At 43.5% G+C, this 13,864-nt stretch overlaps 1 protein-coding gene across 1 annotated transcript in view; it reads left to right on the forward strand.

Annotated features, from left to right (window-relative positions):
* LOC124613004 overlaps positions 1-13,510 on the forward strand; it is a 68,233-nt gene extending 54,723 nt beyond the window's left edge. The window contains exons 4-5 of the mRNA XM_047141557.1: positions 5,123-5,265; positions 11,854-13,510. Of these exons, the coding sequence (XP_046997513.1) occupies positions 5,123-5,265; positions 11,854-12,154 (444 nt within the window). The 3' untranslated portion in view covers positions 12,155-13,510. The remainder of the gene's footprint in view (positions 1-5,122; positions 5,266-11,853) is intronic.
* The last annotated feature ends 354 nt before the right edge of the window (positions 13,511-13,864 follow it).

Genomic DNA, 13,864 nt, shown 5'->3' on the forward strand with positions numbered 1-13,864 from the left:
TCTGTTCTAAGGAATAAACCATGTTGTCTACAGCACACTTGCACGTTGTGAACAGCACACGCTTACAGCAGAAAGACGACATACAGAATGGCGCACCCACAGACTGCGTTGTCTTCTATATCTTTCACATCACTTGCAGCGCCATCTGTTGTTGAAAATTGTAACTACTGTAATTTCGAAAGTTTGTCCGCCTGAAAATGTACTGTTGTCCCAAGCATATTGCAACAAACGGTGTATTTCTATCGCTGCTCGTTTAGTTTTTATTGCCGTTTCAAATATACCGGTCATTTTTGAAACACCCTGTACATCAAATGAAAGAGCAACTCAAAGAGTTTTGTTTGTGCACCTGTGCACAAAGGGAAGAGTCTGAAACGACCAACAATGACTGAAGAACCTGTTGAAAGAGTGTGAGTCTTCCACGCGTAGTCCGAAGAAATCAGTTCGGAAGGCTAGTAGTGAATTAGCAATTCCACTAACGTCTGTGTGGAAACTTTAAAGGAGACGCTTACAACCACGTCCTTATCGTTTACAGTTGTTACAAGCTCTAAAGCTTACAGACAACGGTATACGTACCAACTTTGCAAACGAAATGTTGCTGCATGACAATGAAGATTTTCTGACCCGTGCTGTTTTCAGTGTTGAATCGACTTTTTACGTAAGTGGAAATGTGAACACACGCAATGTATGCATCTGTGGGTCAGCAAATCCCCACAAGATCGTGTAGAAGCTGAACCACAATACTTTATTTGGCAATAAGATGATGCGCCGATTCACTGGCGTAACTCAGTACGCGATTGGTTAACTGACGTTGCACCCGATCGCTGGATTGGTCGCAAAGGGCCAGGTTACAGAGCTTCTTTCGCACGGTCTCTGCGTTCACACACGATCTGACTCCATGCGATTTTTAGCTTTGGGGCTTCATAAATGGTCGTTTCTATGCGCCCACGCTAACAGCTGATTTACCAGATTTTATAAACAACATTATTGCAACAAATACTGCGGAGACACTGATCAACGTATGGGAAGAACTCACGTATAGACTCGATGTGTGACGAATGGTGCTCACACTGAACACTTGTAAGAAAAACTTTTTGAGATGATCTTTCATTTGATATATTACTTATAATTGTAAGTTGAATAAATGCTACATAGCCTTAAAACCCGTGTACTGGTTTTGAAACTCCCTGTATCTCGCGCAATTTATGTTTTGCTTAATAATTCCTCTATGTTTTATAATTTTAACAGTTAACAGCTCGCATTAAGTCAGTATGTTTTGTTATGTTTATTTATATTTCAATCTGCACGTTACATAATTCGCGTTTTTAAAGTTTTACGTCTGCGTGTTTCCTCCATGGCATCCAAATTCATATAATACTGACTCAATACATTCAATGTACGCTTTGCCAGTGGTTACGTTCTTTAATAGCCAACTGCTGTCTGTATGGTTGCCAACGCAATCTGTTGATGGCAGTTGTTTTCCTAACCACCATTTTTCTCTATGTAAGGCCAGTTTGGCACCTGGCTCGACGTATATGCGAGCTATATTTTCAGTATCTATTGTGCTGAATTTTTGTGGTTTGTTTTTTTACTTCATTATAAGTATTGATGGAATCTGCTGCCCACAGTGCATACATTTTTTTCCGACACATCTTTTTATATTGTATTTCTCTGTTTTGCCACTGCTATATCTGATGCTTATGTATCGAAACGTGTCGGTAAACTAATTTTCGACAAAGACCTTGCACAATTCATTGTGTGCCAATTGTCAATAATCGTCTGGTTCATAGATGGAAGTATTTCTCTGCAAATATTTACTATTAAAACAGTCTTGATCACGATTTATTTATCAAGGTGACCGGTTTCGACCACTACTGTGGTCATCTTCAGACCTACAAGTTGTATACAAAGCTTTAATTAGAGGGCTACAAACATTAAAGAAAATACATAAAGTTATAAAGCTATAAAACGAAGGATTACCATTGAGTAGGAACCTCTTTCTGTTGGAGAATCACTACTGGAGAAACCAGTGCACGTCTTACTATATATAATGGAGGCTCCACCCACTTCTGACTGCTTGATGTCATTACTAACCAATGAGTTATAAGTCGAATTACAATTTAAAATTTCTTAGTTAAAGGAACATTGTCAAGAATTAAAAATAAATATATACTAAACTTAGCTTATTAAACAGCTATTGTCGATTAAGAAGCGTTAAAAATACACTCCTGGAAATGGAAAAAAGAACACATTGACACCGGTGTGTCAGACCCACCATACTTGCTCCGGACACTGCGAGAGGGCTGTACAAGCAATGATCACACGCACGGCACAGCGGACGCACCAGGATCCGCGGTGTTGGCCGTCGAATGGCGCTAGCTGCGCAGCATTTGTGCACCGCCGCCGTCAGTGTCAGCCAGTTTGCCGTGGCATACGGAGCTCCATCGCAGTCTTTAACACTGGTAGCATGCCGCGACAGCGTGGACGTGAACCGTATGTGCAGTTGACGGACTTTGAGCGAGGGCGTATAGTGGGCATGCGGGAGGCCGGGTGGACGTACCGCCGAATTGCTCAACACGTGGGGCGTGAGGTCTCCACAGTACATCGATGTTGTCGCCAGTGGTCGGCGGAAGGTGCACGTGCCCGTCGACCTGGGACCGGACCGCAGCGACGCACGGATGTACGCCAAGACCGTAGGATCCTACGCAGTGCCGTAGGGGACCGCACCGCCACTTCCCAGCAAATTAGGGACACTGTTGCTCCTGGGGTATCGGCGAGGACCATTCGCAACCGTCTCCATGAAGCTGGGCTAGGCCGTCTTCCGCTCACGCCCCAACATCGTGCAGCCCGCCTCCAGTGGTGTCGCGACAGGCGTGAATGGAGGGACGAATGGAGACGTGTCGTCTTCAGCGATGAGAGTCGCTTCTGCCTTGGTGCCAATGATGGTCGTATGCGTGTTTGGCGCCGTGCAGGTGAGCGCCACAATCAGGACTGCATACGACCGAGGCACACAGGGCCAACACCCAGCATCATGGTGTGGGGAGCGATCTCCTACACTGGCCGTACACCACTGGTGATCGTCGAGGGGACACTGAATAGTGCACGGTACATCCAAACCGTCATCGAACCCATCGTTCTACGATTCCTAGACCGGCAAGGGAACTTGCTGTTCCAACAGGACAATGCACGTCCGCATGTATCCCGTACCACCCAACGTGCTCTAGAAGGTGTAAGTCAACTACCCTGGCCAGCAAGATCTCCGGATCTGTCCCCCATTGAGCATGTTTGGGACTGGATGAAGCGTCGTCTCACGCGGTATGCACGTCCAGCACGAACGCTGGTCCAACTGAGGCGCCAGGTGGAAATGGCATGGCAAGCCGTTCTACATCACTACATCCAGCATCTCTACGATCGTCTCCATGGGAGAATAGCAGCCTGCATTGGTGCGAAAGGTGGATATACACTGTACTAGTGCCGACATTGTGCATGCTCTGTTGCCTGTGGCTATGTGCCTGTGGTTCTGTCAGTGTGATCATGTGATGTATCTGACCCCAGGAATGTGTCAATAAAGTTTCCCCTTCCTGGGACAATGAATTCACGGTGTTCTTATTTCAATTTCCAGGAGTGTATTTAAATATGTAGGAAAAAGGAACTTCGGTTTGGCAGTACATGGGTTGTCCTCTCAAGGCATGTTAGTGAACCATTTGCAACCACTGGTTGCCATGGTGAAGTTGGACGCCGTTGCAAAGATGAGGCAGAAGGCTTCTTTCCACTGAAGTTGTTGTAAAGTCGATAGTCGAACTAGTGGTTGACATGGTGAGGACAAACGCCGGTGCATAGATGTGGCAGCAGGCCTCTTCCCATCGGAGTTGTTGCGAAAGTGGAATGGCGAAGACTGTCACATCAGACGATGTATTATTGAGCAGCAACATGTCTTTATTGAAACGATTTTCAATGAGAGGGCAACCCATGTACTGCCAAACCGAAGTTCCTTTTTCCTACATATTTAAATATTTTTTAACGCTTCTTAATTGACAATAGCTGTTTAATAAGCTAAGTTTAGTGTGTATTTATTTTTAATTCTGACAATGTTCTTTTAACTGAGAAATTTTAAATTGTAATTCGACTTATAACTCATTGGTTAGTAATGACATCATGCAGTCAGAAGTGGGTGGAGCCTCCATTATATGTAGTAAGACGTGCACTGGTTTCTCCAGTAGTGATTCTCCCACAGAAAGAGGTTCCTACTCAATGGTAATTCTTCGTTTTATAGCTTTATAACTTTATGTATTTTCTTTAATGTATGCAGCCCTCTAATTAAAGCTTTGTATACACCTTGTAGGTCTGAAGATGACCACAGTAGTGGTAGAAACCGGTCACCTTGATAAATTAATCGTGATCAAGACTGTTTTAATAGTAAATATTTGTAAGACATTGCTCACTGCCTTTCCCGTAATGTATTCAAAAGTAATTTCTCTATAAAGTGAAGAAAAGTGTGGGTTTCACAAGAAAGCATTTTGTACCTGTATTATATCTCATTTTGTATCGTGTAGATGCTCATTTCTCGTCTCTGCTTTGTCTTTCAATAAATGCCTTCCCATTTGCACCCGCCAGGGTAGCAGAGAGCACTAAGTCGCTGCTTCCTGGACTCGGCTAGGCGTGTCGGCCCTGGATCGAATCCGCCCGGCGGATTAACGACGAGGGGTGGTGTGCCAGCCAGCTTGGATGTGGTTTTTAGGCGGTTTTCCACATCCCACTAGGTGAATGCCGGGCTGGTCCCCACGATCCGCCTCAGTTACACGGCTCGCAGACACCTGAACAAATTCGCACCATTCTATAGATTACACTAGATTCAGACATTTGGGATGCACTAATTCCTTCCTTGGAGAGTGCGAGGTGGCGACAGGCAGGGCATCCGGCGACCCCTTAAAATTAACATGTCCCATCCGATTAACCAGCAGACCCCGCGAGTCGGGATTAATGCTTGGAAAGACAGAAATGACTTCCCGTTTGCACCAGATAAACTCTTTGTATCCGACTCTATATCTTTGCTTAGTAACAGCAAAATATCCCAATGTATTTTGCCCGATTAATGTGTGTAGTGACCGCTGTGCACGGTTCGCAGGTTCTCGACACCGTGGGCCTGAAGAATTCAGACATAGGCAAGGCGCGCCAGTTTCTGGAGGATGAGTCAATCTACAAGAGGCGGTCCAGGGCCGCTGCTGCAGAGGAGGAGGAAGACACGGGCAGCAGAACTCTCGCAAAGTGGTACGTCCTTTCTTCTTCTCTGTTTACCCACGCATTTAAGCCGTCATCGTATTTTGTGAAGATCCTACCATCCAGACGCGCTACTCATATCTTTCTGACAGTGGTATCTAGAGTAAACAGTTACTCATCATGCGGAGCACGATGATAAGTTTTCTTTACACATAGCAGTGACAACACGGAACATGGAAGATAAAGGGCTGTACTGGTCTTCCACATCAGAACTGTACATCGAGATTCGGATCATACCGTGAAAACATTTTCTCGTAGATATGTATTTCGAAAATGCAGCTAACCATTAAAATTTCCTAGGGACGCCAAGTATTAGACATACCACAAATCACGTTTTAAGACGTAACATTTTCATTGGAACAATAGCAGAAGGAGCTATTGAAGGAAGGAATCTCTGGGAGAGACCAAGGAAGTCATACATGTTGCAGATTGCGAGCGACGTAGGGTATGCTACATACGCGGAAATGAATAGGAAGGCAAATGCGTGGAATGACGTAGTGCTGTCATCTCATCTAATTTACGGTCAGTTAAATGACAAATACACTACTGGCCATTAAAATTGCTACACCAAGAAGAAATGCCGATGATAAATGGGTATTCATTGGACAAATATATTATACGAGAACTGACATGTGATTACATTTTCACGCAATTTGGAGGCATAGATCCTGAGAAATTAGTACCTAGAACAACCACCTCTGGCCGTAATAACGGTCTTGATACGCTTGGGCATTGAGTGAAACAGAGCTTGGATGGCGTGTACAGGTACAGCTGCCCATGCAGCTTCAACAATATGCCACAGTTCAACAAGAGTAGTGACTGGCGTATTGTGACGAGCCAGTTGCTCGGCCATGATTGACCAGACGTTTTCAATTGGTGAGAGATCTGGAGAATGTGCTGGCCAGGGCAGCAGTCGGACATTTTCTGTATCCAGAAAGGCCCTTACAGGGCCTGCAACATGCTGTCGTGCATTATCCTGCTGAAATGTAGGGTTTCACAGGGATCGAATGAAGGGTAGAGCCACGGGTTGTAACACATCTGAAATGTAACGTCCACTGCTCAAAGTGCCGTCAGTGCGAATAAGAGGTGACCGAAACGTGTAACCAATGGCACCCCATACCATCACGCTGGGTGATACGCCAGTATGGCCATGACGAATACACGCTTCCAATGTGCGTGCACCACGATGTCGCCAAACACGGATGCGACCATCATGATGCTGTAAACAGAACCTGGATTCATCCGAAAATATGACGTTTTGCCATCCGTGCACCCAGGTTCGTTGTTGAGTACACCATCGCAGGCGCTCCTGTCTGTGATGCAGCGTCAAGTGTAACCGCATCCATGGTCTCCGAGCTGATAGTCCATGCTGCTGCAAACGTCGTCGAACTGTTCGTGCAGATGGTTGTTGTCTTGCAAACTTCCCGATCTGTTGACTCAGAGATCGAGACGTGGTTGCACGATCCGTTACAGCCATGAGGATAAGATGCCTGTCATCTCGACTGCTAGTGATACGAGGCCGTTGGGATCCAGCACGGTGTTCCATATTACCTTCCTGAACCCACCGATTCCATATTCTGCTAACAGTCGTTGGATCTAGACCAACACGAGCAGCAATGTCGTGATACGATAAACCGCAATCGCGATAGGCTACAATCCGACCTTTATCAAAGTCGGAAACGTGATGGTACGCATTTCTCCTCCTTACACGAGGCATCACAACAAGGTTTCACCAGGCAACGCCGGTCAACTGGTGTTTGTGTATGAGAAATCGGTTGGAAACTTTCCTCATGTCAGCACGTCGTAGGTGTCGCCACCGGCGCCAATCTTGTGTGAATGCTCTGAAAATCTAATAATTTGCATATCACAGCAGCTTCTTCCTGTCGGTTAAATTTCGCGTCTGTAGCACGTCATCTTCGTGGTGTAGCAATTTTAATGGCTAGTAGTGTAAAAGAGAAGTAGATAGACGGCTGTTTTTTTTTATGCCAGTGTCCACCCCTGGTAGCTGAGTGGCCAGCCCGACGGAATATCATACCTAACGGCCCGGGTTCGATTCCCAGCTGGGTCGCAGATTTTCTCCGCTCAGAGACTGGATGTTCTGTTGTCCTTATCATCATCATTTCATCCCCATCGACACGCAAGGCGCCGATGTGTTGTTAGCACGAAAGTCTTGAACCAGCGAACGGCCTACCCGACGGGAGGCGCTAGCCACACAGCATTTCCGTTGTATGCCACTTATAACCTCAAAACTGTCATTTGCATCGTTGATGAACTCAATCATTTTAAATGTTTTTTATTTTTTGTGCTTTTTCAGGATATCTTCTCCAATAGCCACTTCTTTTAATACAGAAACATGTACCTAACAGCGTCCTTTCCGTGTTCAAATTTTCGCAGCGCTGGGTATCTTACATTTCTTACAGAATATATGTTTAAAGTTTCTTTCTAGGATTTCTTGTCTGTTCTATAATTACTAAACTGTACGCTAAATCGACGCTTGAAATACTGCAACTGTTGATAGTCTCTTAAGCACGTACACTAAATTCTTCAATAAAAGCAACTTATTGCAGATAGGAAGTGGGTTCGTTCAGACATGTACTGAAAACATCGCTTGAACGTAGTATTACTAGTAAGCAGAGGCAGCAACATATGAACAGTTAAATGTCTGACTTCCTTTCTGGGTCGACGAAACATTTGACTGAAACTGTATCCAGCTCACCGCCACGCGACTGTCATTCTGCGTCAACATGACTGTCTCTCTTTGCTCAAAGAATATCATATTCTCATGGCTTCAAAAAAAGAGAGATAGATTACGTGGATTTCGTCAGACATTTAACGAATTCATCTGTGTATTTCTCTGTGAAAAGTTGACCGTTCGCTCTTTGATAATTTTTAATAGATGTGAAAATTCTTCAAAAGAGAGTTCATTACTTATTTAGCAACACATTTGTCATAAATATGTATGCGCTATTTACTTCTTAGTTTGCGCCTGGTTGAGCGTTCGTCTTCCTGAAATGTACTCCTGCACGTGATCACCACCATCCACATCTACATCTCTTCTGGAATTATTTCACCATCCTGGTAGTTTGCCAGTGCGTGATACGCCCTCAGACTTTTTTCGTCAGCTGTTGCCACCGCTCCCTCTGACACTCACGTCAAAACAGTTGTTCGCCTTTGTTACGTAGCCGCTTGGTTCTCTTTTGCCAAGACGGGCAACAAGCGTGCGACGTTTCAGTAAAGCAGCTGCACGTGCGCTCAGAGTTCGTGATAGTTGATAGCCTATGTCACTATCGTGAGACCCCGGTGCTCATTCCTTGACAAAGCTCTTTGGCAGTTTGATTCAGTAATGGAAACGTATTTGTTGCTAACTATTTGACTCTAGCTTATTTGTGAACTATAGACCAGTAACTTCTTTTTTTGAGCGTCTATTTCTTTTTTACTCTCATTATGCAACTAGCTCTAGGTTGGAACTATCACTTTGCATAACTGTAGCTGACACCAGTAGTGTTATCTGCATCCAAGTTATCAGTTTAGCGTGCTGTTACGGTCCTGTCACTGAAAATCAGGACTACTGCTAAAATAAATTGAACGACGTGACGTACAGTATGTCACCAGTATATATTCTGCATGCATAAATACTAGCGATATTTGTAAAGCAACGCGGAAGCATGCAAGCGATATGAAACTTATAGGATCTTTAAAGTTCGATCTTATATGTAAAATACTTGGAATTATAGACAGGCAGTTTGTTCGTAGGAAAAGTGGTGTTCCATACATGATCTCGAAGGCATTTATGTAAAGGGATGTAGAGCCGTATTTGTGTCATTTATTCTTCTATGTCAGCTTATAACGTTCCACCAGAGGTAACTACTTCTCGTTAATGTCAAAGAGCACTATCTAGATTCACAGTATTAAAGCAGACCGACTATCACGCTTCTGGAACATTTTTTTTTCTTACTTCTAACTTAAATTGTCTGGAGTACTCACGCGCGTACCAAATATGGGATTTGAAGATAACGATATAAGTTGTGAACCGAACAGTGGGCAACGAAATGTCGTGTTGGCTAGATCCTTCGCCCGTAAGGCAGTGACAATGCTTAGAGAATTATCTCTAGTGTCTGTCTGGCGCTACAACACTGCCACAGCTATGTAAGTGTCTGTCCCCTACAATTAGCTGTATACGGGAACGATTTGGCGGACAAGGAAGACAGCAATTTGCGGTTGTTTGCTGATGATGCGGTGGTGTACGGTAAGGTCTGAAGACCTTACCTCATATGAACCAAATTTGTAGGTATACACTCAGTCCACGCAGAGATACCAGTGTATCAGAAGGAGCTGTACTATAGCGAAGTTCTTGCAAGTTGATCAAAGAAAACACCGGATTCCAAGCTTTGACCGGACTGATACTGCTACCTCTATTGATTAACTCCTTCGCAAATGAGTTCCTACTGCTTCCTTCAGTACCAGTCCCAGAATAATGAAGTCGACGTACATCATAGAGCGGCTAATGATGACACAGTGCTCGGTCAGAGATGATTTATTTGGCTTTAAGAGACGGGTGTGCCTTCAGTGCTCTGGGCTGTACGTGTCATACGTTGGATCTATGAAATGTCACACTTGCAGGGGAGCTAGTTTACCCCCTTGCTCAGCATCAAGTCATCCCTGCCGTTGCGCAAAAGTGCTGCTGTGATCCGTCAGAGAGGATGCTCTATTTTTGACAATAGACTTCCCACGTATGAACGGAAAGTCAGGGAGTTAAATCTCTCTACTTCATTATCCTTATTTCTCAAGCCCACATTAGGTTTTATCCATAGCATCTCGTTATATGCTTTGGACAGTATAAAGTTACAGTGACCATTCGCTCTCCACCAAAGACAACAGCACTTCTGGGTTTCGTCAAGGCTGACTGAATGTTTCGCAAAGCGCCTGAAATGCAATTGGTCACGGAATGTGTCGTGAAAACATGAAGACATACAGTTTTAATTTTGCGTCTTTGATGTCTTGAAAAGTTAACGTATTTCTATTCAGTGTTGGCGAAAATAAACTTCTCTTCTTCTGTGGCTCTACAGTTCATTGTGAACCTTGGCCTCTTCAGTTATTAACGCGTGAGATTTTTATCCCATACACCCTATTTTCTGCAAGTCCACCATGACTCCATCTACTGATCCGGTTCTAGGTCGAGATAGTCCTCTTTGAGTCTCTTTTTGGCTTTTTCCACATCTCTCATCACTGCCACGCGCACTGTCATTCTTAGTCTGACTTAATTAGATAGTTAGGTACTTGTTGTATTGCTTATTTGAACGGTTCTTTAACCCAAATGATGTGTAATGTGTCAGTTTACAGGACATATATGCACGATTAGTGTTAACATTAATAAACATATTATTTTTCTAGTGCTATTCACCCAACTATACATAAAACTTTTTTCCCTAGGGGCTACCAGTTTTTAAATACAAATACGACTATGGAATACAGGGAGTTGTCCAGGAGAAACAACTTTAGTTTTAAAATTTGCTTTCCTACCTGTACGTCACTTTATGTGTTTGGGGAAATGATCAAAGATTTTTGTTGCTGCATATTTAACTCCTTTCTGAGCCACTGACAGCTTTAGCAATGAGTAACGAAGACCATTTTTCTTCTAGTGTTGTAGTTATGTACCTCACTATTCTTAAATTGTGATTTCGCTACGGTTATGATAAGTGGATCTTTATACACAAGTGTACAGCTGATAATTGTACTTCCACCTCCATCTTCCTTTACATAGGTTGAGTTATCGATTGCTCGAAGTTCTTTTCTCTCAAAAGCATCTATCATTTCAATATCTTTTGATGTTAATGACCAAGTTTCCGAGACAAACATAACAACTGGTCTCATAAGTGTTTTATAAATCGTTAATTTGATGATACGAGTTCTTGACGGAAAAACTTTTAATGAAAAATACGCAATGCATGTGTCATTTGAGTGGGTGACTGTCGATATTTAAACTGATCAACATTCTCGAAAGTATAATCATCCATTGTTATTGGTGGTGGAAAGTTCGGCTTGCATGCTTTCCCAGCAGCCGTATATTTTGTTTTCTGTTGGTTGATATTCAGTTCCATATTCCTACTAACTGGCTCAAGTGTGACGAATGTCTGCCTCATTGCCTTCCTAGTTCTTACGACTAAAGCTATGCCGTTGTCATAAGCTAGTATCTGTAATGATTTACAAAAGCTCTTTCTCATTTTTTCACATATCTTTCAGCGCAACCGAACGCTGGGTAAAATTTCATCATAGTAATAAACAAACATTTATTGAAAATACATCTGGAATGAACTGAAAGTATTACAGAAATCGCCTGCAAATGGACGCCGCCAATGCTCAGCTGAACGCTATGTTGGTTTCAATATAACGACGCCATGCACAGTCTTTATCAATCGTGATCTAAGCTATAACATCATCAGTGAATGAATTGTCTTGAAGTTTCTTTAACACCTGCTCGACTGTGATATTTCAAAAAATCGTTCCCAACACTGAGCCCTGCGGGTATCCTTTCCCCGCCGACAGAGAGCAGCCGGAGCAGTAGTGCGACCCGTGTTGCAGGTCGAAGCTGACTGACCTGGAGTCAGTGCGGGAGAACACGGAGTCGGCGGCGGCGAGCCGCGCGCGGCAGTCGCGGGCGCGCCTGGCCGACCTGGAGAACGAGATGGAGGCGCTGGAGAACCGCGCGGCGGCGCGCGAGCGGCGCTCGGCCAACGTGCGCGCGCTGCTCCAGGAGACGGCCGACGTCGGCCTCTCCTCCGACGCCGCCGAGTCCAGCTCCAGCTCAACCACGGTGCGCGCCAGCGCCCTGCGCGTCAAGAAGGTGTCCGCCTCCGCCGAGAAGAAGACTGTCACCTTCTAAGGCGGCGCGAGCGACTGCGGTACTGGCACGTCACACATTTTAGAGGAAAGACATCACGCTCAGGCCGGGACAGAGGGAAACTGGGAGGTTACTACCGGAAACGTGAGGGTGCAGTTATGGTACGTCCAGTCTTTTTCACACCACGCACCAAAACAATCAGCACTCTTCCTAAACCCCAAGCACTTCTCAGAAACACAGTCCCAGTCGCTGTGTTTCGCTCTTCCAATGTTGAAATAATTTTCTTCCTCCCTTTTTCGTTGTTCCATTAGCTACTTACAACGACACAAAAAAAAATGTTTGTAAACCATCCATCATCTCATACAGTTTACTGCACATCATCTATAGCCTCCGAATTCCTGCAATGCACTATTCTTCTCCACGAGATCACAGCTCCAACATTTACACTGAGTTGTGAATTACTAAGTCGCTTTCAATGATAAAAATTACACAACAATCACACCTTTACAATGGATAGATGACGAAATGAGATTATGAATGTAGAGATGTGTATTGTCATTCCTGCATGTGGAGATGATTATAACGATAATCATCATGATAATTACGAGGTGGCTCGTTCTGAGAATTCTATTATGAGGAAGTAATTTATTGGACTCATAACTAATACAGAAATGTTACTCCATTCATATGGCTACGTATTTGTCTTCTGAGCGTCACTATCTCATCCGTTCCACACATTCAGAAAATAGTACACTTTCGTATCTGTTAGGCTGCCATTATTCTCTTTGCTAGACTTTTTATGTAATTAGACCGTGTTGAGCTCTGTAATTCATAATATTATGTAATGAAATGTTTTTCTTCTTTTGTAAGGTGGATCAGTGTAATACTTTATGTCTAATTACTGTATACTTAAATACGTTCTTTTAAAATACATATGAAAAATGTCTGAACTCTATTCATTCCCTGCAGAAGTACGTTCCTTATCACTGTTTCGCAGGTTCCAAACGCTTTATTATACTTAATACGTTTTTTTCCATGGACATCAGTGGTGTAGATAGGTTTACTTGTCGTACCTTAATATGTACTCACATCAGTGTGATATTTGTCTTGTCTCTGCGGTGAACAGTCTTCCCACAAACACGTCTCAAAAATTTTGACCTGATGTTTTCTGCATGGTCGTAACTGCATTACTAAGTGTACCATCCCTGTGAATATACGCTAACTGTATTGCATCCACACTTTCTCACTTCAGCACCTGATCTGTTCAACAGGGCGAAAAAAAGCATTAATGGCTTACTTTTCCCACAAGTGCTTGGAGCTACTACCAAAACTAAAAACATTCACTTGTAACAGCTATAGTTATTAGTCTGCAAATGAAATAAAAACTGAAAATACTGATGTAATGTTGTTCAGTACACCGTCCCCAGTAACCAATAGAAATATCTTCATTTATACCCATTACACTATACATATCAGTTATTGTTTTTTCCCATCTTAAGTTTTCTGCAACTGCGAAAGTTGAATGGGGATCCTAGCTTTTTTTTCTATTCCAACCTGTGCTAACAATATGGAAAAAAGCAGTGTACTCCAGAAGAAGTGAACAAGAGGAATAAAACCAGCAAGTAAACTGTTCACCTACTTTGTAAAGAAAAACGCTTTCATGCATCGAAATATAATGTATACAATATTTCTGGAATGACCCCTCAAGATGATTTGTAAATAAAAACGAAGCGCATATGGTGGAAAAAGACT

Source organism: Schistocerca americana, chromosome 4 (genome assembly GCF_021461395.2).
Source record: "Schistocerca americana isolate TAMUIC-IGC-003095 chromosome 4, iqSchAmer2.1, whole genome shotgun sequence".
In the NCBI taxonomy this organism is placed as follows: domain Eukaryota; kingdom Metazoa; phylum Arthropoda; class Insecta; order Orthoptera; family Acrididae; genus Schistocerca; species Schistocerca americana.